This window comes from Nematolebias whitei, chromosome 22 (assembly GCF_014905685.2).
Source record: "Nematolebias whitei isolate Nwh7 chromosome 22, NemWhi1, whole genome shotgun sequence".
Taxonomy (NCBI): Eukaryota; Metazoa; Chordata; class Actinopteri; order Cyprinodontiformes; family Rivulidae; genus Nematolebias; species Nematolebias whitei.
Window position 1 is genome coordinate 30,012,789 of NC_056519.1, and position 27,627 is coordinate 30,040,415.

At 43.7% G+C, this 27,627-nt stretch overlaps 1 protein-coding gene across 1 annotated transcript in view; it reads left to right on the plus strand.

Moving 5' to 3' along the window:
- scube1 (signal peptide, CUB domain, EGF-like 1) overlaps positions 1-27,627 on the plus strand; it is a 491,162-nt gene that overhangs the window by 169,649 nt on the left and 293,886 nt on the right. Inside the window, exons 5-6 of the mRNA XM_037695765.1 lie at positions 14,069-14,197; positions 20,849-20,965. Of these exons, the coding sequence (XP_037551693.1) occupies positions 14,069-14,197; positions 20,849-20,965 (246 nt within the window). The remainder of the gene's footprint in view (positions 1-14,068; positions 14,198-20,848; positions 20,966-27,627) is intronic.

Consider the following 27,627-nt stretch of genomic DNA (forward strand, 5'->3'; position numbering starts at 1 on the left):
CGCCTGCTCACAAAGGCCAGATTCCGAGCCCTGGCAGGCGGGAGAACCGGGATGGAGGGACAGGGGGTGGAAATGTTTTTTTTTTTAACATTTTATGTATAAAATATGTTTTGTTTTTTTTTATCAGTGAAGATTTAAAATAAATAAACGGTGCCGGCTTTATCGTGAAATCCTGTTTTCCCTTTGATTTCATTAAATCTGTTAATTAAAGTTAATTCAACTGAAAAATCATAAAAATACAAAATTATTGAATTTCTCAGGAATATTTCCCTCCAACATGTTTAAAGAAGAGACAGAGCCTTTGGTTCAACTTTATTCTAACCCAAAGATGTACAAATCACAAAACAAGAATTACAGTTCAAATTAAAGCTTTAAATCAAAGCTAAACTTTAATTCAAAGCTAAAAATAATCTGTATACAAGAAACAAAACCACAATGAGTGCAAATACATCAAATGATGAAGAAAAATATAGAATTTTAAATATAGATATCCTGATGCATGCTCAATAATCCAGGTAGAAAAATCTAAAAAAGTTAAGTCTGGTCCTCTGGACGTTCAAAAAACAAAACAAACCAAAAAAAAAAAAAAAAAGTAGAAATGTTTCTTCTTTCATCTGAAAGTCTTCTTCAGTCTGAGGAGCTGTATTCAGCTCATAGCTGTTTATTAAAGACTGAGCTGAATACAGCTCCTCAGACTGAAGAAGACTTTCAGATGAAAGAAGAAACATTTCTACTTTTTTTTTTTTTTTTGGTTTGTTTTGTTTTTTGAACGTCCAGAGGACCAGACTTAACTTTTTTAGATTTAAATATAAATGTTTTTGTAGAGTCTGGTTCATCAGATTTAATTCAGTTCAGTTTATTTATACAGCACCAAGTCACAACAGAAGTCGTGTCAGGGACTGAACAGAAACATTCATATATAAAAATAATAATTTAATATTATTTATCTGAGGAGCAGACTGCTTTGAGAAACTCATCGCAGAATTCTCATTAGCAGGACTTGGATTCTGGACACGCCTCCAGAATCGGGCCTAAAGTGCAGGTGCAAATCCAGGCTGAGCTGAGCCAGGCTGAGTAGAGGTGGGGCTTATTAGTGGCAAGCAAAAGGGGTATTAGAACCAATGTTCCCTCAAATTTTTCATGTGTCTGGGCCAACACACAATCTCCCTGAGTGCACTGAGGACTACTGTGAGCAACATCAGATGTGCACGTTGTGGTCACACACCAGTATCACACTTGTTCAAAATCTGGGATCATATCAAGTTACAGGGCTTATTAAAAGAATCAAATTACAGCAGCAATTTCCATTAGTTTACTTTTAAAATAAGTGATTTGGCCCACGGGCAGCACGGTGGCGCAACTGGTAGAGCTGCTGCCTCTCAGTGAGCAGGTCCTTGGTTCAAACCCCGGTCCGGGAGCTTTTCTGGGTGGAGTTTGCATGTTCTCTCCGTGCATGCGTGGGTTTTCTCCGGGTACTCCAGTTTCCTCCCACAGATCAAAAACATGCATGTTAGACTGATTGGTAACTCTACATTGTCCCTAGGTGTGAGTGAGAGAGTGAATGGTTGTTTGTCTCGTTTGTCTCTATGTGGCCTTGTGATGGACTTGCGACCTGTCCAGGGTGTACCCAGCCCCTCGCACAGTGATTGCTGGACATGGACAACGGCGACCCCTGTGACCCAAAATGGAAGAAGCGGGTAAAAGATAATGGATGGAAGGATGGATGGATGGATTTTGCCCACTTAAAATGAAAAAGACAATAATCTTGTTCATGAGATGTGTGGTATGTAAAATGTGAGATTCCTGCTTTGGTCTGGGTCAGGGTCCAGTTGTGGCTTGGGTGAGGGTCCTGCTCTGGAAGATGGTTAGCAACATGGTAGCCATTAGTGCCAAAAGCATGTTTGTATTGTGGAGGGGACACAGTGTTGGGGGGGGGGGGGGGGGGGGGGGGGGGGGGGGCCCGGGGGGGTGTCTGGGGGTTCTCCCCCAGAAAAATTTGAACAAAGTAGATGCCATTTCCTGCATTCTGGTGTATTTTAAGGGGTTGTTAAACGAGAAGGGTTTCTCTGCAGGCCAAAAGTGGGCGTTTCTGGCTAATAGGCGTTTGTGGGGGGCAAACACTGATTGGCTAGCTGTATTTGCTGCTCTTTAGTTAAGTTACATGAGCTCTTTTTTAAAACTGAAGGTTTCTAAGAACCAGCGTTAAATCTACTGTCAAACACAAGAAGATTCTCTTTTGTTCTTGGGTTGTAGGCTGTACCTGACACAGGTTGCCTTGAGTGTGGTCTGGGTATAATGAAATATGAAACATCTGAAGTGAAACCTGCTCCCATTTGTCCAAAAAGTCTGGGCTCAATTAAAGATCATGAGTCCTATGACGAGATAATGACCCAAAACAAACGTTAAAAACAAAATTTGCTCTTTAGAAGTGTCTTCTATGAGATCTGATCTATGAAAGGAGCTGAAACATGGAGTAGGGTTGACCCTTAAAATGTGAGACAGCTGTGGAAGTTAACCAGTAAACAGAATACCTGCTCCAGTTGCAGAAATCTTACAGAAACTGACAAATCACTCATCTGTAGTGACTGCAGGTTGAACAAGACAATGTGAAGTTAAAGGAAACATCCTTTGTCCTAAGGCCAGTTTAAGTATAATTAATATTTTTCTTTCTTTATGAATCAATTGTAACGATTTTCACATTTTTCAACAACTAAAATGGATTTTGTTTTTTAATGCTATGGCTAGGTATTAAAAAAAAACATTTAGCCCTCCCCACTACCCATTTATGTTGCTCTTATTTTGAAATGTAACCGGAAGTTCTGTGTTAAGAGAGGCAGAAAGAGAAGGTATGGAGACGTCGCTAATGTCGAACCGGTTAACACCATAGTCATAATATGCCTGTGGTTAACACAATCTGCCAATAATGCCTTGTTTTTAGACATAATGTGTCTGTGATTAACACAAACTTTTCTATCGTCCAATCAGATGTGGCCCCCCAGATACGCCTTCCGAATAGGTCTGCAGAGATACCTACTTGTGTTAAACATCTAGTTTTTATGCTGGCCCTAAGGTGTAAATGAACAACATTTGAAAATACAGAATTACATTAAGCCAAAGCGGAAGTGGCCAGAATCACATTAGAAAGAACAGAATCACATTAGAATAAACGGAATTACATTAAGCCAAACAAGGTTTATTTATTTATTTATTTTTTTAACTGTATTAACAGCATAAAACCGAACAACAACAATATACGGTACACAAACAATGGAGATATGTGTGTACTGTATATTCTAAAAAAGTTGTCAGGTCCTCTGGATGTTCAAAAAACAACAACAATAAATAAATAAAATCGTAGAAACATTTCATCTTTCATCCGAAAGGTTTCTTGAGTCTGACGAGCTGTATTCAGCTCAGTCTTAGGGGCCGTTTACACGGCGCGTACTTTGAGTGCATCCGCAGCTTTCGCTCTGTGGTTCTGCTGATCATTTACACGACACCAGTGGCCCCCCTCTTTGAATCCAGAGGTTTCTGAACCCACCTTCCAGAGTGGAGGTTTTTCACTGACCCCCTGCTGATAATGTAAACATCTCCCACTGAGGCTTTGTGTTAAACCACATGCGGACAGACGCTATATTTCTATCAACATGGCGGCGGACACACTGCTTTCTGAACTTCGACTGATGGAATATATTTTAATCTCGTAGTTAATCTACATCAGATTCCAGGTGCTGTGACAGACATCTGTGTTGGAAGAGACAGTTTGATCCAGTTCTAATATCACTGTTTATAGAACGAGGCACGCACACACATCGCGCTGCACTATAACATAAATGTGCTAAATAACAACAGTTTAATAATAATAAACAGTATTTATGTTAGTGTGAAATATAATGAAGCTCTGCGTTAAATGAAGCTATCTGGACATTATGTAATTCAAATTTAAAATGATGCTAAACATATAGCGTGAACACTAAAGTTGAAAATGAAGACATCAGGTTTAATTTTTATTTATTTATTCAACACCACAAACTGTATGTCACACAAACACTGATAATTAAACTGAACACACTATTAAAACACATTAACTGAACTTGAATGGATTGAATAAAAGAAATGAGGGGAATTTTAAACAAATAGTTCATCCAACATCTCTCTCTTCGACGTCCTCCTCCAGTGCACCTGGGCCGAGCCTCGTTCAGAACCGGTCCGCCTGGTGGGAGAACAGCTTCTTATTCTTTCAGGAAAAAATAAAAACTCAGTTGGTTGTTTTGTAACCGAAGTAAACACAAGCTAACATTATTAAGAACATTGATTTACCTGCTGTAAAACAGCTACTGATTATCACGGAGTAAAGTCCGACATGGTCGACTCGGTTCTGATCCACTCAGTGACCGGTGTGGAGCTGTTAGACGAAGCGGTCCCGCTTGGCATCAAATCTGTCGACTCTTATCCAAAATCCAGCTTTAACTTATTGTTACGTTGTTAGCTGAGCTTTTTAGCTCACAGGAAAGGAGCGTGCCGAGACAGCACGCATGCGCATTAGGTGAAGGTACAGAATTCACAGCGCCATCTAATGACCTGGCATGATAACTACAGTGGATTTGGGAGGGCGGGGGGGGGGGGGGATTCTCCGGTTGTACGTAAACCCAAAATCTGACCGTGTCAACGCAAATCTTTTCCTCTAATAAACACACGAAAAAAACCTACGTTTCCCCCCATCGTGTCCGTGTAAATAGGGCCTTACAAATAGCACCTTCTCATAGTGGATCAACCAGTTTGTTGTTGACATTCAAAACTAGTTGTTCACATGATCAAGGAGGACCATCAGCCTAACAATGGATCATTAGCACACTGATGGCTGTTTGCTATCCACAGGGGGCTGAGTGATACTAGCAATAACAGCATTGTACCATACCATACCATTTTATTTATAGAGCACTTAAACAGTGACAAGGCCAACCAAAGTGCTCTACAGACAGAACAACACACAAAGCAAAATACAAAATGAAGTAAATCAGAATTATAGACATAAAAACGATGCAGATAATAAATATGACGACAAACCAGTGTGGAGCGTACAGGTTCAAAACACAGATCCTCTGGTGTTGAAAGCTACTGAATAATAGTGGGTTTTTAAATGGGATTTGAAAACCGAGGGGGAGGGGGCCAGTCTGACAAGCAGAGGTAACACCTCTGCGCTTAAGATGAGCTCCTGGAACTGTGAGGAGCAATTGGTCCGCTGACCTCAGGAAATGTGGAGGGACATACGGTTGTAGTAATTCAGAGAGATGGGGGGGGGGGGGGGGGGGGGAGAGAGAGACTGTTCAGCAATTTGTAGACATACAAGAGTATTTTGACCTGGATTCAAAAGTGAACCGGTAACCAGTGCAGTGAGGCCAAAACTGGAGTAATGTGCTCTCTTTTGCCTGTACTGATTAAAAATCGGGCTGCTGCATTCTGGACCATTTGTAGTCGTGCAATGGAGGTCTGACTGATACCAAACAGGAGCAAATTGCAGTAATCAAGTCTAGATGTAATGAATGCATGTATTACTGTCTCCAGGTTCTTTTTGGACAATATGGGCTTCAGTTTAGACAGCCGCCTCAGTTGGAAGAAACATGATTTAACAATCATGTTTGTTTTTCTGACAGGGTTAGAGTGGAAAGGTCGATGCAGTGGTTTGTGATTGTGTTGTTGGGAGGGAACAACATGACTTTAGACTTCTTTTCATTGAAACTTAAGAAGTTTAAAGCCATCCAGTCCCTGATGTCAGCCAGGCAGTCGAGCAGAGGTTGAATAGAGCATGTACCATTGTGTCTTAGGGGGAAGTAGATTTGACAGTCATCGGCGTAGAAATGAAAGGGTATGTTGTGTTTCCGGAAGTGGCAGCTGGTATAAAGAGTATAGGAGGGGACCCAGGATGGACCCCTGTGGAACCCCCATTTAAGCTCTGTCGCTGCAGAACTAAAATCCTTGATAGAGACACAAAAGGATCTGTCACTGAGGTAGGATCTGACTCAATTGAGGGCTGATCCTGTGATGCCCACCCACTGCTCCAACCTAGCAATGAGGATCTCATGGTCGATGGTGTCAAAGGCGGCTGTGAGGTCCAATAGGACAAGCAGCACAGAATCACCGGTATCTGTGGATATGAAGATGTCATTAAAAACCTTCAATAGGGCAGTTTCAGTGCTATGGAGAGGTTTAAAGCCAGATTGGAATAGTTAAGATAGCGTGATCCTCCAGGAAGCACTTCAACTGGGACTCAAATATTTTCTCCAGTAGTTTAGAAACAAATGGGAGTCTGGAGACAGACCAGAAGTTGAATACGACTGAGGGGTCAAGGTTTGTTTTTTTCAGGAGAGGCTGGACAGCAGCATGTTTAAAGGATTCTGGCACCACGCCAGTGGATAAACTACTGTTTACTATAACAAGAATGGACGGACCTAGAGTAAGAAAAACCACCTTTAGTAGTTGAGGGGGGACCACATCAAAGGGGGAACCAGAAGGTTTCAAGCTGCACATGACCTGCTCTAGAGAAGATAGAGTGATAGGTTCAAAATGGTCAAATAGAGCTACAGATTGAGGTGGGATGGATGGGTCATGAGTTGGAGGGGAAAAGAGAGCCCGGGTGGTCGCAATTTTTTCAAAAAAAAAAAAAAAAAGTAAGAGGGGGACAGTTGAACACGGAGGCCTCCAGAGGACCTGACTTATTTTTAGATTTTTCTACCTGGATTATTGAGCATGCGTCAGGATGTACTGTATATTGTTCTGTTGTTTGGTTTTATGCTGTTAAAAAGTAAAAAAGCAAAAAAATACCTAATTAAAACTCCAGTAGTGGGCTAGGTCTACTGTAAAGTTACCCAGTTGTAGGGTCAAGAGGCAAATATGTAGTATTAACACAGTAATAATAATAATAATAATAATAATACTTTATTTATAAAGCCCTTTAAAACAACCACAGCTGCCACAAAGTGCTGTACATATAAAATCAAGAACATTTAAACACATAAAAACAGTTGTTAAAACATTAAGATCAATAAAAATAATAAAAACAGTGCAGATCAAATTCAGTGTGTGCTAAAAGCCAGGGAGTAAAAATGTGTTTTTAAAAGAGTTTTAAAACTGGACAGTGAAGGGGCTTGTCTGATGGCAAGAGGGAGATCGTTCCACAGTCTTGGAGCAGCAACAGAAAAAGCTCTGTCCCCTCTGAGCCTCCGCTTAGACCTCGGCACCTCCAGGAGCAGCTGATCAGCTGATCTGAGGCACCGAGCAGGAGAGTATGGGTGAAGCAGCTCAGAGAGGTAGGATGGAGCAAGACCATTTAAACTTTTAAAAACAAATAAAAGAATCTTAAAATGAACTCTAAAATGAACAGGCAGCCAGTGGAGTGAAGCAAGAGTGGGGGTGATGTGCTCCCTTTTTTGAACTCCAGATAGAAGCCGAGCAGCAGCGTTCTGGACCAACTGGAGGCGTATGAGGGAGGACTGGCTGACTCCAAGGTAAAGAGCGTTACAGTAATCCAGCCGAGAGGTGACGAAGGCATGGATTACTGTTTCCAGCTGTTGTTTTGTAAGGATGGTCTTTACCTTAGCCAGCTGTCTGAGGTGATAAAAACTGGTCTTGACCACCGCTCCAATCTGGGAATCTAATTTAAAATCACTGTCCATTTTAAAACCCAAGTTAGAAACAGTTTTCTTTACATGTGGTGCCAGAGGGCCCAGATCAACAGGGCAAGGTTCACAAGAGCCACTAGGACCAAACACCATCACTTCTGTTTTCTTTTCATTGAAATTTAAGAAGTTTAAAGACATCCAGGCTTTGATGTCTTCAAGACACAACAGAAGTGGCCTAATTGAGGGGGCATCTTTCTTTTTAAGTGGCATATAGATCTGACTGTCGTCAGCGTAACAATGAAAAAAGATCCCATGCTTTCTAAGGATTGATCCCAATGGAAGCAGGTAAAGGGAGAAAAGCAGGGGACCTAAAATAGAGCCCTGTGGAACCCCAAAACACAGAGGAGCAGTGGAGGATTCAGACCCAGCTATGTTGACAGACATGGTTCTGTCTGCCAGATAGGACCTAAACCAGCTCAGTGCAGTACCACAAATACCCACTTGGCGCTGTAAGCGTGATATTAAAATGTTGTGGTCCACGGTATCAAAGGCAGCTGTTAGGTCGAGCAGGACAAAAACCGTCCGCATGATGAACAACATTCAGGAATCATTTCTGTAAGAACATATCCTGATGCATGCTTAATAATCCAGGTAGAAAAATCTAAAAAAGTTAAATCTGGTCCTCTGGACATTCAAAAAACAAAACAGCAAAAAAAAAAAAAAATGTAGAAGCGTTTCGTCTTCCATCCGAAAGACTTCCTCAGTCTGAGGTGCTGTATTCAGCTCGTTCTCTTAAATAGCACCTTCTCAGAGTGGATCAACCAGTTTTGCTGCTGACAACCAAAACCAGCTGCTCGCATGGTCAAGAAGAACCATCAGCCTAACGATGGATCATTAGCACACTGATGACTGTTTACTATTCACAGGAGGTTGAGTGATGCTAGCAATAACAGCATTGTAAGAGGGGGACAGTTGAACCCGGAGGCCTCCACCCCTGTTTAATGATGGACGGTTTCTTTTCACAAAGATGGCCTCCTTTACTCCTCTCTCAAACCATCATTCCTCTCTAACCATGATGTGAACATCTTCATCCCTGAAAGAGTGACCGATGACCTGACTCCAGTCAGCCATCAGGTGAAAAGGAGGAACCCAGACCCAGACCAGTGGTCATTCCATATGTTGAGGGAGTATCAGAGAAACTGAGACATTTATTTTTTAAACACGACGTCCCAGTGGCTTTTAAACCCCAAAATACATTACGGCAAAGCTTGGTTCATCCCAAAGATCTAGTCCCCCGGCACAAACAGTGTAATATTGTGTATGCTATTCCGTGTCAGGAGGGCTGTGATCAGTCTTACATCGGGGAAACTAAACAGCCACTGGCCAAAAGGATAGATCAGCACAGAAGAGCAACAACATCAGACCAGGACTCTGTGGTCTACACTCATCTCCAGGCCAGCGGTCACTCTTTCAGGGATGAAGATGTTCACATCCTGGACAGAGAGGAACAATGGTTTGAGAGAGGAGTAAAGGAGGCCATCTTTGTGAAAAGAAATCGTCCATCATTAAACAGGGGTGGAGGCCTCCGGGTTCAACTGTCCCCCTCTTACAATGCTGTTATTGCTAGTATCACTCAACCCCCTGTGAATAGTAAACAGCCATCAGGTGCTAATGATCCATCATTAGGCTGATGGTTCTTCTTGACCATGTGAGCAGCTGGTTTTGGTTGTCAGTAGCAAAACTGGTTGATCCACTCTGAGAAGGTGCTATTTAAGAGAACGAGCTGAATACAACACCTCAGACTGAAGAAGTCTTTCGGATGGAAGATGAAATGTTTCTACATTTATTTATTTTTTGCTTTGTTTTGTTTTTTAAATGTCCAGAGGACTAGATTTAACTTTTTTTAGATTTCTATAAGAACATTATCAAATATTTTACCTGTACAGTAAGATCGCTCCACCCATGAGGAAATGTACCCAGGGTGAGCTAAGCTTGGACAAACAAACAAACATGGCTGTAATGTGGAGGTAGTGAAGCTCACGGTGTTACCTGAGACATTTAGTGAGACATTTAATTCTTAACGACCAACACTAAGGCAAGAAGACAGAAAAACAACCTAAGCTGCAAATAACTTAAAATTGTTACTGCAGTGGATGTTTTCATGCTGAAGAGCGACACAGGGCAAGAACTCAGTGAAATTCATTATGTAAGAATACATTTTACATTACCCAACCTATTAAACTTCTTCTTTTTCTTTCAGCTTTTCCCTTTTCAGGGGATCACCACAGCGAGTCATCCTCCTCCATCTCACTCTGTCCTCTGTATCCTCTGCATCCTCTGTCCTCACTCCAACTACCTCCATGTCCTCTTTCTAACTGCATAATATCTCCTCTTTGGCCTTCCTCTTCGTCTGTTTCCTGGCAGCTGCATTTCTCCTTCTACCATCTCCTTCATCCTTATACCATTATACCCACTGTCCCTCCTCTGTACATTTCCAAACCACTGTCCCTCATCTGTACATGTCCAAACCACTGTCCCTCCTCTGTACATGTCCAAACCACTGTCCCTCCTCTGGACATGTTCAAACCATCTCAGTCTGGCCTCTCTAACTTTATCTCCCAGTTGTTCAACCTGTGTTGGACCTCTGATGATTTTATTCCTAACCTTATCCATCCATGTCACTTCTTCTCAACATCTTCATTTCTGCTACTTCCAGTCCTTTTTCCTGTCTTTTTGTCATTGCCACTGTCTCCAGACCACACAACATAGCTGGTCTCACCACTGTTTGTAAACTTTTCCTTTGACCAACCAGATTTACACTGAGCACTACTGTTTGCTAACATTTAGCATAATAAAAATGGCTAAGTCATGGAATTAGCTTACGTACTGCCTTTGATTGATGTCGTACAATCGCAAACTTCCATGATATATCCACAATGCCAAATATTATTCCTTGGTATGCTATAAAATATGCAGTAACAAAGCTTGGAAAAGCGCAAGAAGTCACGGTTGCTTGTAGCTACATTGCTGGAGAAGCGAGTCCGATTATTGGTCAAACCTCAGATTCAGGAGGAACAATGCAGGTTCTGTCCTTGCTGTGGAACACCGGATCAACTCTTTACCCTCAGTAAGGTCCTTGAGGGGTCATGGGAATTTGCACATCCAAGCTACATGTGTTTTGTGGACTTGGAGAAGGCTTTCAACCTTGTTCCTCAAGGTACATTGTGGAGGGTTCTCCTTGAGTATGGGATTGGGGGCCCATTTCTGTAGGCTGTTCAGTCCCTATACAAGCGGTGCAAGAGTTTGGTTTACATTGCCTGTAATAAGTCAGTCATATCCCTTCAGGGTGGGAGTTGGTCTCTGCCAGGGTTGCTTGTTGACATAGATTCTGTTCATAACTTTTATGGATAAAATTTCTCGGTTTAACCATAGGGCAGGGAGATTGCAGTTCAATGGCCTCAGGATTCAACATCTGCTCTTTGCAGATGATGTGGTCATGTTTGCATAATCATGTAGTGATCTCCAGCTCTCAGTGGAGTGGTTCACAGTCAAGTGAAGTCAAGTCAATTTTGTATATTGCTTTGTGTGTTGCCTATTTTTCTGTCTGTACAGCACTTTGGTTGGCCTTGTCGCTGTTTTAAGTGCTCTATAAATAAAATGGTATGGTATGGTAAGTGTAAAGCAGCTGGGATCGGAGGATAACCTCTGCTCCTCCACATTAAGAGGAGCCAGTTGAGGTTTATTCGGGCATCTGGTAAGGATGCATCCTAGACGCTTCCCTAGGAAGGTGCTTCAGGCATGTCTGACTGGGAGGAGACCCCGGAGAAGACCCAGGACATGCTGGAAAGACTATGTTTCTCGGTTGGCCTGGGAACGCCTTGGGGTCCACCCAGAAGAGCTGGAAGATGGTTGGCCTGGGAATGCCTTGGGGTCCTCCCAGAAGAGCTGGAAGAGTTGGCTGTGGAAAGAAATATCTGGGTCTCCATGCTCAAGCTGCTGCCCCCGCGACCCGACCTCGGAACAAGCGGAAGATAATGGATGGATGGATGGATGTATAGATGAGATAAATAGAAAATTGTGACTGTCAGAGGCATGCAGTGGCTTCATAGAACTTACTTAAAGATGTAGACCTACAGAAAAAACATATATTGTAACTGTCTTTTGACAGTTACCAGAGACAAATTATTTTTTATCTTACTTCAGAGGATACTATAAACATTTGAAATGCATTTACATTTGCTTATATTGGAAGTCAGTTTCTCTATATGTCATTTCTTGAAAAACAGACTTTCTGATACTATGCATTATCAGACGTTTCAGATCTGAATAAAATAGTGTGTAATCATCAAGTCATGTATAGAGATCACACACAGTAATTTTCATTCCAATTGACCTAAGGGGGTGGCACAATGGCTCAGTTGGTAGAGCTGTCAGTTCAGTTCAGTTTATTTATATAGCATCAAATCACAACAGAAGTCATCTCAGGATACTCTACAGAAACAGTCACATACATATAAAAGTCAGATAATGTGTTTTTTTATCTAAGGAGCCAACAGATTGCTTTGAGTTTGCACTTCATCACAATCGCCCATCCTAAGCAAACACAGAGACAATAGTGGAAACTCTCAGCAAGAAAGTTGCAAGACTGAATCCCGCCCAGGGACTTTTCTGAGTGGAGTTTGCCTGTACTCTCATGCATGTTTGTGTTTTCTCAGAGTACTCCAGTTTCCTCCCACAGACCAAAAACATGCATCTTAGGCTAACTGGTAGGTCTAAATTATCTCCATGTGTGAGTAAGAGAGTGAATTATTGTTTGTCTCATTTGTCTTTGTGATGGACTAAAGACCTGTCCAGGGTGGTGTCCCCTGCCTCTCACTCATGTATGGCTGAACATGGGCAAAAGCGAACCCCACAACCCAGAAAGGAAGAAGAGGGTAAAGATAATAGATGGATGGATGGATAGACTTACCTAAGGGAGTGCTAGCAGGGGTAATATGAAGTAGTGTACTAGTAGTAGAAGTAGCAAAAATATGGTGAGATGCAAAAATCCAGATTTTGGTGTGGCATATTGACTTGCATTGCCTGCGATATTCTCAGGGCCAATGCAGCCTTCTGGAAGCATGACCAGGTGCTCTAGTGCGTGTAGGAGAATGTGAATCTACTTTAGAGGGGACAGGAATGTGGAGAGACAAGCCGGTGGTCGCCTCAGCTGCACATACTGTTATGTACAGGAATGCAGTTTTAAACACGAGAGCTAGAGAACAAACCAAGACAATACTTTACTACTACGTTACTTTAATGACAAAAAATAAATCACTGACAAGTAAAGCTGTCATTCCTAACCCGAACCCCGTCCCGGACCGACCCGGATTAGGGCTGGGCCATTATAATGTGATTAATGGGGGTCCGGGCCCGTTTTGGGCCGGTATCTGGCTGGTATCAGGCTGGATTCAGGATTTTAATTAGATCAGGATCAGCCACGATCCAATTATATGATAACATGGACTACCATACTTCCACCAGCCGAACGCAGCCATTTCACTGTGAGCTGACTGGCCTTGAAAGAGGTAAAAAGTTCAGTTAAGCTTCAGATGGGACTAGACTGCCAGGAAGTGATCCATCGCCCAAATGGACGTTCATTCTGCCGCTGCACTCAGCGGATGCGCACGACCGATGACCTAAACAGGTGAGATCCCAAAGCAGATGCGTGTGTCAGAGTTGTCCGGGTGTCTCAGTAATTCAGAAGAATGCAGGGAACAGGGTTTAAATGCTTTTTTACGGCCATGAAAGCAAAAACACCTCTCACCTCAGAATCTTATGCCGCTTTTATTCAGCTGCGCATCCCTGACGACAGGTGTATCTCAAAACAGACGCGTGTCAGAGCTGTCCACGTGTCTCAGTAATTCAGAAGAATTCAGACAGAAACAGGGCTTAAATGCTTTTTTATGGCCATGAAAGTACAAACACCTCTCAGCTCCAAATCTTATGCCGTTTTTATTCAGCCGCGCATCCCCGACTGTTAATAACTAATTAAAAATGTCAGAGTTTTTTCTGGGTTCAGACCTGTAATTACTGTTAATTTGTCTGGTCGGTTGGGGTTCGGAAATTATGACTGCGGGCTGGGGCCAGGTCGGATCAGATTTTTTTGGGCCCGAATGCAACTCTACTGACAAGGACGCAAATATTTATGAAAGAAAACTTGAAACCAAGGAACACAAAAGGAACACATGATAAAACAAACAGTAAAACAGACAGGCAGGAGGATTACGCGATTGCATTTGTTCAGTAACTTGCCTTTTAAAAAGATAATAATCAATCCACATTTTCCATATTATTTACTTTTCACTGCAGCCTCTGTTCATTTTATGCTATTTAATAGTAAACTAGTTATGTCTGTTAAACTATCATTGAAAAATCTGTATGTGCCCTTGTTCCCATCTCTTGCACAGATGGAATGAACTGTATGAACAAGGATCATGGCTGTGCCCACATCTGCAGAGAGGCTCCAGGCAAAGGTGGGGTGTCATGCGAGTGCCGACCTGGCTTTGAGTTGGACACAAACCAGAGAGACTGTACATGTATGTATCCTATGGATTTCTATACCAACTCATTGTAGTACAACACATATGCAAATATGCTTCAGAGTCAACCTTAAGTAAAAATTGTTCATGTTGGTTCATATTAAAGTAAAGTGCAAAATTGGCAAAAATAGTTCTCTGCTTTTAACCCATCACATGTGAGATGCACCCAGGTGGAGCAGTGGGTAGCTATGTAAGCACCTGGGGAGCAATTGGAGATTGGGTGTCTTGCTCAGGACACAAGACAAGTCAAGATGGCGCCATGTACGGTTGCCCTGGCATTCTGGTGCGCTCTGTTTTTTCTGTTTTTGTGCGTTAATCATGTGTCTGCGTGCTCCTACACTCGCGAGGAGCTACTAAACTTCAGAATCACAACCGATGAGGACATTACTCCAGTTTTTTTAGTGCCTGCTGCAGAACTTGTGCACTTTTTGGCCAAAAGAGCGAGACTTCGCAGGAGGGGCAGAAGAGCCGGAGCGCTCGTGCATCTCCGGAGGCGCGGTACACGCACGCCTTTACCTGGGATATTCCTCTCCAACGTTCGTTCCCTCTACAACAAAATGGACGAGATAGCCTGCTGATGAGAAGGAACAGCGATTTTTCCTCCTCTTGTGTGCTGTGCTTCACAGAGACATTGCTCAATGAGCAGACCCCGGACTCGGCGCTCCATCTCGAGGGTTTCCAGCTCTTCCGCGCTGACAGACAGCAGGAACTTTCCGGAGGAAAGACAAAAGGCGGAGGAGTCTCTTTTTTTTATCAACAACGCCTTGTGCTCCGACGTGACAGTGATCTCCCAGCACTGCTCTCCTTCTCTGGAATATCTATTCATAAACTGCAAACTGTTTTACTCTCCACGTGAGTTCACTTCATTCATTCTGGCTGCTGTTTACATCCCACCGTGCGCGGACGTGCACGAGGCTGAGCGCGCGTTCGCGGACAAGATTACTAGTGTAGAGCAGACTTTTCTGGACTCCCTTGTTATTATCCTGGGAGATTTTAACAAAGCAAACCTCAGGCATGAACTATATATAAACAGTTTATTAAATGCCCGACCAGAGAAGGAAACACGCTGGATCACTGTTACACCACAGTGAGCAGTGCTTATTGTGCTATGCCTCATGCTGCCCTGGGTCTCTCAGATCACGAGACGATTCACCTCATACCTGCATACAGACAGAGACTGAAGCTCTCAAAACCTCTGGTGAGGACATCCAAAAAGTGGACCAGTGAAGCTGTGGAGGAGCTACGCACGTGTTTGGACACCACAAACTGGGACCTGTTCAGGGCTTCTACAGACAGTCTAGACGAATACACAACACTGTGACATCATATATACATTTCTGTGAGGACAGCATCATCCCATCATGCTCCAGAGTCATTTTCAATAATAATAAACCCTGGTTCACATCCAAACTAAGACAGCTTTGTCAGCAGAAGGAGGCTGCTTTCAGAGAGGGGGACAGAGACAACTATAGACGTGCGAAGTATGGATTTAGCAGGGAGGTGTCGAAGGCTAAATCCAGGTACAACACACGGCTGGAACAACAGTTCTCTGCAAATGACTGCCTCTGTCTGGAGGGGGCTGAAAGAGATAACTAACTACAAGCCCAGAGCACCTCATTCTACAGACGATCTCAAACTGGCAAACGATCTGAACGACTTCTATTCACGCTTTGAAGTCATGGACTCACATTCCTCCATCCTCCACACCAACCCCAGCCCAACTGGTTTAACAACTTCGGACTGCCCTCGACAACCCCCTGCTATCTCTGTACAAGAGGATGAAGTAAGGAGGCTTTTCAAAAGGCTGAATACACATAAGGCTGCAGGCCCAGACCTTGTGTCACCCTCCACGCTGAGACATTGTGCTGGAGAGTTGGCTTCAGTCTTCACAGGGATCTTCAACTCTTCTCTGGAGTCATGCCATGTCCCAGCCTGTTTCAAGTCCTCCATCATCGTCCCTGTCCCCAAGAAGCCATGTGTCACATGACCAAATGACTACAGACCTGTAGCTCTCACGTCTGTAGTCATGAAAACCTTTGAACGCTTGGTTTCATCTCACCTCAAGTCAATCACCAACCCCCACCTGGACCCCCTGCAGTTTGCCTACAGGGCCAACAGGTCTGTAGATGACGCAATAAACCTGGCTCTTCACTTCATCCTGCAGCACCTGGACTCCCCAGGAATCTACGCCAGGATCCTGTTTGTGGACTTCAGCTCCGCATTTAACACCATCCTCCCTGCTCTGCTCCAAGACAAGCTCTCCCTGCTCCATGTACCTGACTCCACCTTCAGGTGGATCACAGACTTCCTGACAGACCGGAGTCAGTGCGTGCGGCTGCGGAGAGCTGTCTCGGACACTCGGACTGTAAGCACAGGATCTCCACAGGGCTGTGTGCTTTCCCCCCTGCTTTTCGCCCTGTACACCAACTGCTGCACCTCCAGCCATGACTCTGTGAAACTTATTAAGTTTGAAGATGACACCACCCTCATCGGGCTCATCTCGGATAGTGATGAGTCTGCATACAGGAGGGAGGTGGACCGGCTGGTGACCTGGTACAGCAGCAACAACCTGGAACTCAATGCCTGGAAGACAGTGGAGATGATTGTGGATTTCGGGACAGCCACAGCCCCTCTGTCCCCTCTCACCTGTAATGATACCCCCATCACCACTGCAAACTCTTATCGGTTCCTCGGCACCACCATCACCCAGGACCTCAAGTGGGAGCCGACCATCAGCTCCCTCATCAAGAAGGCCCAGCAGAGACTGTACTTCCTGCGACAGCTGAAGAAGGCCAAGCTGATGGTGCAGTTCTACACGGCCATCATCGAGTCCATCCTCAGCTCCTCCATCACGGTGTGGTATGCCGGGGCCACTGCCAGGGACAGACTGAGACTGCAGCGCATTGTGCGCTCAGCTGAGAAGGTGATCATCTGCAGCCTTCCATCCCTCCACGACCTGTACATCTCCAGGACTGTGGGGTGAGCAGGTCGGATCACAGCTGACCCTGCTCACCCTGCACACGGTCTGTTCGAACCACTCCCCTCAGGCAGGAGGCTTCGGTCCATTCGGACCAGAACCTCCCACCATAAGAACAGTTTCTTCCCCTCTGCTGTTGGACTCCTGAACACTCATAATGCTACCTCATAATTTCTGCTTTGGTCACATTACATCTGTATTATAACTGAATACTCCATCTGTACTGTTTTCTAAGCTTTTTTTATTGTTTTCTATTGTATGGGTGTACACATGTTTTATGTTATGTTTTTATTTTTACTTTATTTGTGGGTGTACACAGGTCTTATGTCTTATGTAATGTTTTCATTTTTACTTTATTTTACTTTGTTACTATTCGCACCTTATGTCGAAGCAAATTCCTAGTTTGTGAACCTCGTTCATTGACATGGCAATAATAAACTGATTCTGATTCTGATCACTCAGGACACCACAACATGTGGGCACGACTGGGAGTTGAACCGCAATTTTCTGGTCCCAGGCTGGCTGCCCTACCTCTACACCATCTTGGCCCCTTCATATCATGCACAGCTCTAAAATCAAATGTTGCTTTTTTTATAAACAATATGAAGATGACTCTTTTTTTCTCTCTGATTCATGAGCAGTACTATTTTATTAGTTGCAAGCTTTCCCTTTTTGCTTAGCCATAAATCCAAGAAGCCCCACTCCCAATTTTAGAAAAACAAAGGTTGTCCATACCGTCCATGCTGGGAAGATGGTGCCGCTGTACATGGCCTGCCCTCCACCTCTGTCTGCAGTGATTGTGTTCTTTCTGTTTTTGTCATTTTTCACCTACAACATCGACTCACTACTGGTTTATGAACGTCATCAACTCCTAAATCTCCAACTATCTGCCACCAGTCTCGCTTTGTTTGATCATAATGATCATAAATCTGGACCCCCTCTTGGACCCCCACCTCTGCTTGAAGACGTTCCTGTTTACCTCCGCTGTGGTATCCTGCCCGCTCGAAGACATCGCTCCAGGCGCCGTGGAAAATGGGCCGGCCATCTTGTGAGGATCAAAGCCTGGCGGGCCGCTGCTGCAGCTTCCTCTTCAACTGAGGACCACATTTTAAATCACCTGTCCTGGCGCTGCTCTGATCCACCTGAGTCCTTCCTGGTCCCATGGGTCGGGTCGCACTTCCACAGTGGACCTGTTTGCCACGGCTGGGCTTCCGATCGTTGGAGTCGCAGGTGACTCCACAAATCTGAGACCACTGGTCTTAACTTCATGGACAACTTCTTCTGTGATTCCAACAAGGATTGCCCTAATAAACGCCAGGTCTCTGGCTAATAAAACGTTCATCTTGAATGACTTTTTCTCCTCCACCGGTCTGGACTTCTTCTGCGTGACTGAGACGTGGCTCTCCTGTGGTGAGTTCATGGCCCTGCCGGAACTTTTTACCACCAGACTGTTCTTATTTTAATGCTCCGAGAATATCAGGCAAAGGTGGTGGATTATTGACTATTTTCAAAAAATGTTGGAACTGCAAACTCGTACAAATACCAGCTAATTTTTTGAGCTTCGAATTGCTGTGTTTTGAGGTGAGCCGTTCAAATCTTAATTTTTCTGCTGTGTTATACAGGCCACCCAAATATAATAAGGACTTTGTGGCTGAACTCTCTGACTTTTTAACCTGGATTCTGCTCAGATATGATCTGGTTTTAATTCTGGGAGATTTCAATATACATGTCTGTTGCCCTGAAAAGCTGCTGACTCAGGACTTTCTAGATCTGATCCAGTCTCTGAACTTTGTACAGAATGTTGCAGGACCAACTCACCAGCATGGCCACACACTGGATTTAGTGGTAACCTATGGTTTATCTGTTTCTGAGTTAGAAATTGGGGATGCGCTTTTTTCCGACCACAAAGGCATTTCTTTCAACACTTCTTTTGTCAACGCGTCCAAACCACCTCCCCCTCCAGCCAGGCCTTGTCGAATATTTAACCCTTCCACTGCTGCGCTCTCTCTCAGTCTGTGAATCCTCTTCCATCAACACCCATGAGCTAGTCACTGTACATCAAGAGGCCTGTGCTAAGGTGCTTGACCTAGTTGCTACATTAAATATTAGGCATCCAAAGCGCACTTCACACCCTTGGATGAATGAGATCACTCGCGCAGCCAAACGTCAATGCAGGAAAGCTGAACGTAAATGGAAGAAGGACAAACTTCACGTTTCTTTTATCATGCTAAAATCATGTTACAAAGAGAACCAGGCCACTGTCAAATCAGAAAAAAACAAATATTTTTCCCAAATCATCGCCTCAAACAGCCACAATCCCCGCGTTCTTTTCAACACCATTAACTCCATTTTAACCGTGCCTCAGTCTGCCAACAGGGAGGTCTCTGCAGTTACGTGTGACAACTTTGCCAGTTTTTTTGTGAAAAAGGTTGAGTCGATCAGGTCACTATTTCCTCACACCACAGCTGACCCCTCTGTATTTGTCTCCTCCACATCAGTCTTTAACCAGTTTGTACCCATTTCCCTCTCATTTCTAAATGACGTCATTGGTCAAGAGAAACCCCCTGGTTCCCCTGCTGACCTCATCCCTGCATCGTTTTTTAAACAAGTCCTAAAATCCATTGGACCCTCTGTTTTTGACATTATAAACAGCAGTATGGCTACAGGTGTAGTTCCTGATGCTTTTAAACATGCAGTGGTAACTCCTTTAATAAAAAAAAAACCCGGACTTGACCCTTTAACCTGCTCAAACTTCAGACTCATCTCCAAACTTCCCTTTCTCTCTAAGATCCTGGAGAAAACAGTTTTCACTCAATTAAACGAGTTCTTGAGGGGAAATTCTAGTCTTGAGATCTTTCAGTCTTGCTTTAAGAAACTACACAGCACTGAAACAGCCTTAGTTAGGGTCTGCAACGACATTCTTCTGGCAAATGACTGGTCAGTCTGTAATCCTGGAACTCCTTGACCTTACTGCTGCATTTGATACTGTGGACCACAGTATCCTTTTATCCCGGCTAGAACACTGGGTTGGGATTACTGGTGCAGCGTTAAAATGGTTCCATTCATACCTGAGCGACAGGAGTTTCTGTGTTAATTTTGCTAACACTATCTACTTCAGTGCCTCTTTCCTGTGGGGCCGCAAGGCTTCATTCTTGGACCCCTTCTGTTTTCATTGTATCTACTCTCCTTAGGGTCTATTCTGAGGAAACACGGTCTTTTCTTTCATTGTTATGCTGATGACTCTCAGATTTATTTACCGTTAACACCTAACAGTTCTTCCTGCATTCGCCCTTTGTTAAAATGTCTTGATGACATCAAGACTTGGATGACTGCGAACTTTTTGAGTTTTAATGATCAGAAGATTGTGTTTAACCCTAGCTCTGCCACTGTCACTGATCCTGCAAACCTGGATTCCTTTCAGCCATATCTAAAACAGTCTGTTACCAATCTCGGGATAGATTTAGACTCGAACTTTAGGTTTAATAAGCAAATCTACGAGTTCTCCTAATTTCAGCTGCGTGCAATTCTTTTTATCTTTAGCGTAAATAAAGAAATGTTGATTGCTAATGCAGCTAAATTTTAAGAAGAAAACAAAACACACACAAACATGTTTTTTTTTTTTCAAAAACTGTACAGCAAATGAGTAAGACTTAAATTTATCTTGTCTTTAGTGACATGTAACTATGGAAACGGTGGCTGCCAACACACATGTGATGACACAGACACGGGGCCGGTATGTGGCTGCCACCAAAAGTACGCCCTGCACTCAGACAGCAGGACCTGCATTGGTAAGTGACAACTTTCACATATCTTCCTGAAGAAAGCAACAGAAGTAACACAGCATTTTAACAGAGCTAAAGTTGGAGGTGGTGAGTTGGCAGATAGGTTAGGATCTCACTTCCCAGAAGTCCTCACCTTGCCCAGGCCTGATAAGATTTAAATGTTAAACTCAGAACAGGCAGAGAGTTTGAGAATTTGAATAGGTTTCTAAAATGTTTCTTGTTAAACACACTGTGTAACTTTATTTTGTATTAACATTGTACAGTAAAAAACTCACAAAATATTAGGGATGGGGCTGATCCGATCCAGTATCGGTATCGGCCTCCGATACCAGCATAATTTACGTATCAGATTTTCCGATCCACCTGCCGATATTTCCGATCCATGATGAATGTTGGCTTCAAACTATGGAATGGATTTCCTGAACGGCAGCTTGTCTCATGAACCCAGAGTAATAAGACCCGCCTCACCTTCAGGAAATCCATTTCATAGTTTGCAGCCAGCTACAACGTGAGGACTGAGTTAGCAGCACTATGGCTAACAGCTAACAAACTTTTCATCTGAACATGTCCGCTGTGTGGAAGTATTTTATACTAAACACCACAAAACAAGACAGCATCGTGCAATGTCTGCAGAGACATAGTGCCACATTAAACTGCAGTAAAGTTAGTTTTACGATGGACATTCGAGCTCCGTGGCTTCAGTGGGGCGCTGCTATTTGTTCAACCGAAAGAGGCAACTCGACCCCGGCCAGCCGCATACAATCTGTCCCGCTCAGTCTGCCCATCTCCAATGAGGGACAGACTGAGCGCGGCTGCCCCTAATCAGGCTGCTTGCTTCAGATTGAACAAGAAGTAGATGTCGCTGAAGCCACGGAGCTCAAATGTTTACCGAGAAGTTGCTAAACTTCATCATAATTAATGACCAACCACTATCAGTTGTATTCACAGCTTGATACTTGCAGTCAAGATATAGTTTACCCTTCAGGAGATATTTATCAGTACAACAGTAGACAATCATAAAAAACATCCATCCATCCATTTTCTTTACCCGTTTATTCCTTTTTGGGTCACGGGGGTCGCTGGTGCCCATGTCCAACAATCACTGTGCGAGGGGCGGGGTACACCCTGGACAGGTCGCAAGTCCATCACAGGGCCACATAGAGACAAACGAGACAAACAACCATTCACTCTCTCACTCACACCTAGGGACAATTTAGAGTTACCAATCAGCCTAACATGCATGTTTTTGGTCTGTGGGAGGAAACCGGAGTACCCGGAGAAAACCCACGCATGCACGGAGAGAACATGCAAACTCCACCCAGAAAGGCCCCCGGACCGGGATTTGAACCAGGGACCTGCTCGCTGAGAGGCAGCAGCTCTACCAGTTGCGCCACCGTGCTGCCTCATAAAAAACATATGATTTGAAAATTATATATATTAAAAACATAAACAGCTACATTATAAAGTGATGTAAAATACGAAAAACAGGAATATGTCTGTTGGTTTATGCCATGAACTTAGCAGGTGTTTGAAGCCATTTAACATTTTATTTAATTTAATTAATTCATTCATTCATTTAAATTAAACAATTTTTTTTTTTTAAAAATCATGAAAAAGAAAACATTGAATGAAAAGAGTGCAGAAAGAAGAAAAAATTCTTATATCTGCCCCTTATAAAATATAAAACAACTTTAAACAATCACTTAAAATAATCACTTTAATATCCACTTTAAAACTAGGAATAAAAAGAAACATGCTTTGTGTTAGCATAATTTAATTCTAACTTTAAAACTTATCCAACATTAATAAAACTTACCTCAAGTTGCCTTTTTGGACATGCATGCATATATTTGTACAAATTGTACTTGAGAGGAGATTATTACAGCCTCATATAAAATCAATGATGATCATGATATCGGAACTGGATCGGTATCGGCCGATACTCAGATCTAGGTATCGGGATCGGAAGTAAAAAACTGGATCGGTGCATCCCTAATAAATATTTGAGCCACAATCATCAGTCTCATCCGCATTCTGGCTCTCATATAAAGTATATTCTTGTTCCAATCAGTAGAAAAGAATAAGACATTCCAGGTAAACAATGATGTCCTCATCATATTCACCACCTGACAGTAACTGCTGCATGCATTCAAGCCTAAAGTGGCTAAAAATATAGATCCAGTTAAATAACCAAAGTAGTAATCATATATGTCTTATGTTCAAATTAAACAGTTGTATGCAGAAATTAACCAAATCAGGAGAAGCTTTTGAAGTGAGATATTGGTATTTTTCCTCACACAAAAGACTGTTTCAGCATCACTCTGATCAGTGTTTCCCCTACCATTATACACGCAGGGTGCCCTGCCATAGAACTGAGCACCCTCCCTACCGAACTGACCTCCCCCCACCCCCCTAGCATGAAGCCCCCCCCCCCCCCCAAAAAAAACATCTGTTGGTACAAATGGCGTGCAACACAGACGTGTCTCAGTCACCACTGACAACCCCCCAGCTGCCAACTGCCTGTAGTAGGGCTAAGCTAGCAGTGCGCAATACAGATGTGCTAGCTAAACAGCTCGTAGACAAAAATCACTGAAGAGCTGTGTGCCCTGCCAAGGCAAGTAATGTAGGGGAAACACTGGTGATGTTGAACGCATTGATAACTATGGATATTTATTTAAACCTTTATTTTACCAGGAAAGAAATCCATTGAGATTATTAATCACTTTCACAATGATACCCTGGCCAAAGTAATGTAATTAATCATCAGTTTGACAGTTAACAGTTTAAAAACGTGTTCAGGTGTTCTGGAGTGAGCTGGAGGCAGATACATCAACAAAAGGTGAACTGGTATAGTGGGTTGTAAAAGTCTTGACCCCTTTATCATACACCCTACAGTCTGACACTGAAGTCAGTTTACAGTTTGATTACAAGTAACGAACGAGGCGCAGATTCTGGTTTTGTGGGCTGAGACTAATTTTAGATTCTTCTACAGCTCAGACCTGCAATTTTTTTTCTTAAAGTGGGATTTTTCCTTTAAGAACTACAATGAACAGAATACAGTATTAAAAGTTGATTTTTTTTAAATATTGTTTTTAATATCTGACTTTTTAACTGTTACAGAGCCAAGAGGGGGAATTGAAAATATCCTCTGTCCATCTGCCCATCCGTGCATGTTGTGAATCAGAATCAGAATCAGAATAAACTTTATTGGCATTGCACCGAGATACAACGCGAATACGTACATACAGTTGTCCGAAAGATGGGCGAAGTGCACGAAGCTGCAACTATAAATAGCCCGGGCTTCTTATTCTTATTCAGAATAATCTTTTGGTTAGATGAGAAAAGGGAAGAAAACATGAGGAGAGATGGTATAAAAAAAAGATCTCTCACTCCGTGTCCTAGACAGGGCACGATTTGAGGCATCAAATAAAACCTACCACAGCAAAGCAACATAAATAGATGTTCTAAAAAAGTTAAATCTGGTCCTCTGGACATTCAAAAAAACAAAACAAAGCAAAACAACAAAAAAATGTAGAAACGTTTCGTCTCTCATCCTAGAGACTTCCTCAGTCTGAGGTGCTGTATTCAGCTCAGTCTCTTAAATAGCACCCTCTCAGAGTGGATCAACCAGTTTTGCTGCTGACAACCAAAGCCAGCTGATCACATGCTCAAGAAGGACCATCAGCCTAACAATGGATCATTGGAGCTAAATGGAGCTATTTAAGAGACTGAGCTGAATACAGCACCTCAGACTGAGGAAGTCTCTCGGATGAGAGACGTAACGTTTCTACATTTTTTTGTTGTTTTGCTTTGTTTTGTTTTTTTGAATGTCCAGAGGACCAGATTTAACTTTTTTAGATTTTTCTACCTGGATTATTGAGCATGCATCAGGATAAATAGATGTTATACATGTACATATAGGCCGGTGAAAACATTGATTTTTTAAGGGAAAGTCGTAGCATAGTCCAGAGCCCCCCCTCAGCCATTGTCCAGATAAGAGGTGACGTTCATCTTCAGCTCAGTTGAGGTTCTGTTACATGTCCACGGCCTTGGGGGAGGGAGGGGTGAGGAAACATTCAAAGCATCTTTGTTGTTTTCAAAACATTCCAGGAGGAGTTGAGTTAAGTCTGGCGTCAAGGCCACAGTTTGGGTCAGGCAGAACTCGTGAATTGTTTTTTTCTGCCTTTTTAAAGTCTCGCTGGTACATATTCTCTGATGGAACTCCAAAACAGCCAAATTGATCCTTTACGCCAAAAGTCAAGGTCACAGCTTCTCCAGATTATTCCCAACATTCATGAGTGCTGCTAGAGTTCACAGTCCTGATAACAGCTGCTCCAGCTCCCTGCTGCAGCTCTCCAAATTCAGTCTGAGTGCTGTTGAGCTTCGACACATCCACATGAATTTGTAGACAATCCAGAATTCACCAACCAAACAGCAAAAAAAAAAAAAAACAGTTGTCATCACGAATCCAATTTGTTTCCATCGAGTAAGAGGGTCCTCCTTATGCCCTGACTCCTGTTGGGAGAAGTTGATCGATTTTGTTGAGAGACCAGCTGAACCTTTGAATTAAGAGGTATGCAGAAAAAAAGAGGCTTTTTAAGGGTTCACAGGACAAAAAAATGCAAGCAGGGCAGGGGGGGGGGGGGGGGGGGGGGGGGACCAGGGAAACATGTCTGGTTTCACCGGAGGACAGAGAGAGAGAGAGAAAAAAAAGCACGATAATTTGTAAAATATTTGAAGTACCAACTTCCATTTTGGTGTGTGGCTGCATCTAGACGAAAGTTTCTTTCAAAAATTGTGTTAGAACATCAAAATCCAAGAGGGATGCCTCCATAAACATCCGTTCGTGTTGCGAGCAGGATAACTTAAAAAATAAGCAATGTACCAAGTTTTGTTCTATTTCGTATAGGCTTCGCCCTTTAAGACTGTCGCTGATGGGTTTATCCCGCTATGCGAAGCATCACACTGAAAAAATTTACTCCACGCCCACCTGCTGTGTGGGCCCCACCTGATCCGTATAAGTTACGTTAAGAGTGGGTAATCGGCTCCCATTTTTCTTCAGCAAGCTAATAACACTGACCTTCAACAAGATGTCCAGCTCCAACACCATCCGCTTGTGTCCATCTTGCAAGACCGGTTACTTGCTCAGCTTTGATCGGCACGACACCTGCGAGGGATGCCTGGGTCCCCGCCACGTCGCCCACGCTTCCTCCTGCTGCCTCTGTGACGATCTTCCACCGGAGGAAAGGCGGAGGAGAGCAGCCTTGTTTAAAGCTAACGTCGAGGACTGCCTGTCCATGGCGGGAGACTGTTCGCTGGACGACGCAATCGACTTCTTCGACGCTAGCTCTTGGAGCGAATCGGATGGTTCCTCTGGGACTGGTGACGTTAGCAGCAGCCCCGATACTCGCTCCCTCCCGGGGAGCGCAGTGTTGGAACGAGGGGGGCCGAGCAGATGCTCGACCCCTCCGGGCTTTCCCGCCTCAACAGCCACGTCGCTCCCTGCCGTCGGTGCACTCCTTTCGGAATTGCCCGACATTATCCGGGAAGCTGCTGACATGAAGGGACTTTCTGTTCAGCTCCACCACCAGCCCTGCCCGTCAGAGACCATCTCTCTTCATCCCGGCAACCAGCAGTTCAGCGTTTCCCCAGAGATCGCCTGCAGACGGTGCCCTGGGCCAACAAATCGCAGAGCTCATGGGGGAGAAGATTTAAAAAATGATGGTCTGCAGAGGGTGTGTGTAAAACTCAACTCAACTCAACTCAACTCAACTCAACTTTATTTTGGTAAATTAGCATTACAGAAAAAGGAAAACAATATAGATTACTTTTTGACAAATCAATAATTTACCAAAAAAGGAATAGGCTGAAGCCAATGCTTATACTTGCCTACCCTGTTCATAGACTCAGCAGTCTTCAATAATAAAATATATCTACTGTCCGGTAAAAGTGACACAAAAGTTGAAATAAATCATCATTCAATGATCAAAGTGTCTGTTTTTAGCCAGTCTGTAAGCTCGGATGAACTCACAGCGGCTGCGCACACATCCTCCACACATAACGAGCCGGTGTCCCTAAATAAAGGTTTTTTAAACTCACTGTTGCTCCAAGACACGACGAGACGCTCACACGACACAATGGTAAGCGAAATAACTCGTTGTCAACCCAAGCTGCGCGATCCTCATTCAAGCAGTGTCAAACACGCACTCGCGTGATGCAAACAGCCTTCATCCAAACGGCGTTGCGTTGATGATGGTGCACACACAGCTCCCCGGCGCTAACCGGCTCACATCGGCATAAATGTGGGACCGCAGGCCGGGTCCGGTGAAGGCCCACGTTCTCAGCAAGAGCGACACACGCCTCACCGAAGAAAACGTGTGCTGCCGTGAAGCGGGCAGCCTTCACCCACCACGTCTCAGCGCTCGGCCGCTCACGGCAGCATAAGCGTGAGACAGCTGAGCGAACCCAGTGACGAGTCTCGCCTCCAGTGAGAGCGGCGCGCGTCCCACCAGAGAAAACGTGTGCTCCCGCTGGGCTCGCAGCCTTCACTCAAACAGCACGGTGTAGATGAAGTTGCACTCTCCGCTTCTCAGCATTCGCCTGCTCATGGTGGCATAGATGTGTAGTGAACCAGATGACCTCAAATATACCAGATGGACAGAGACTGT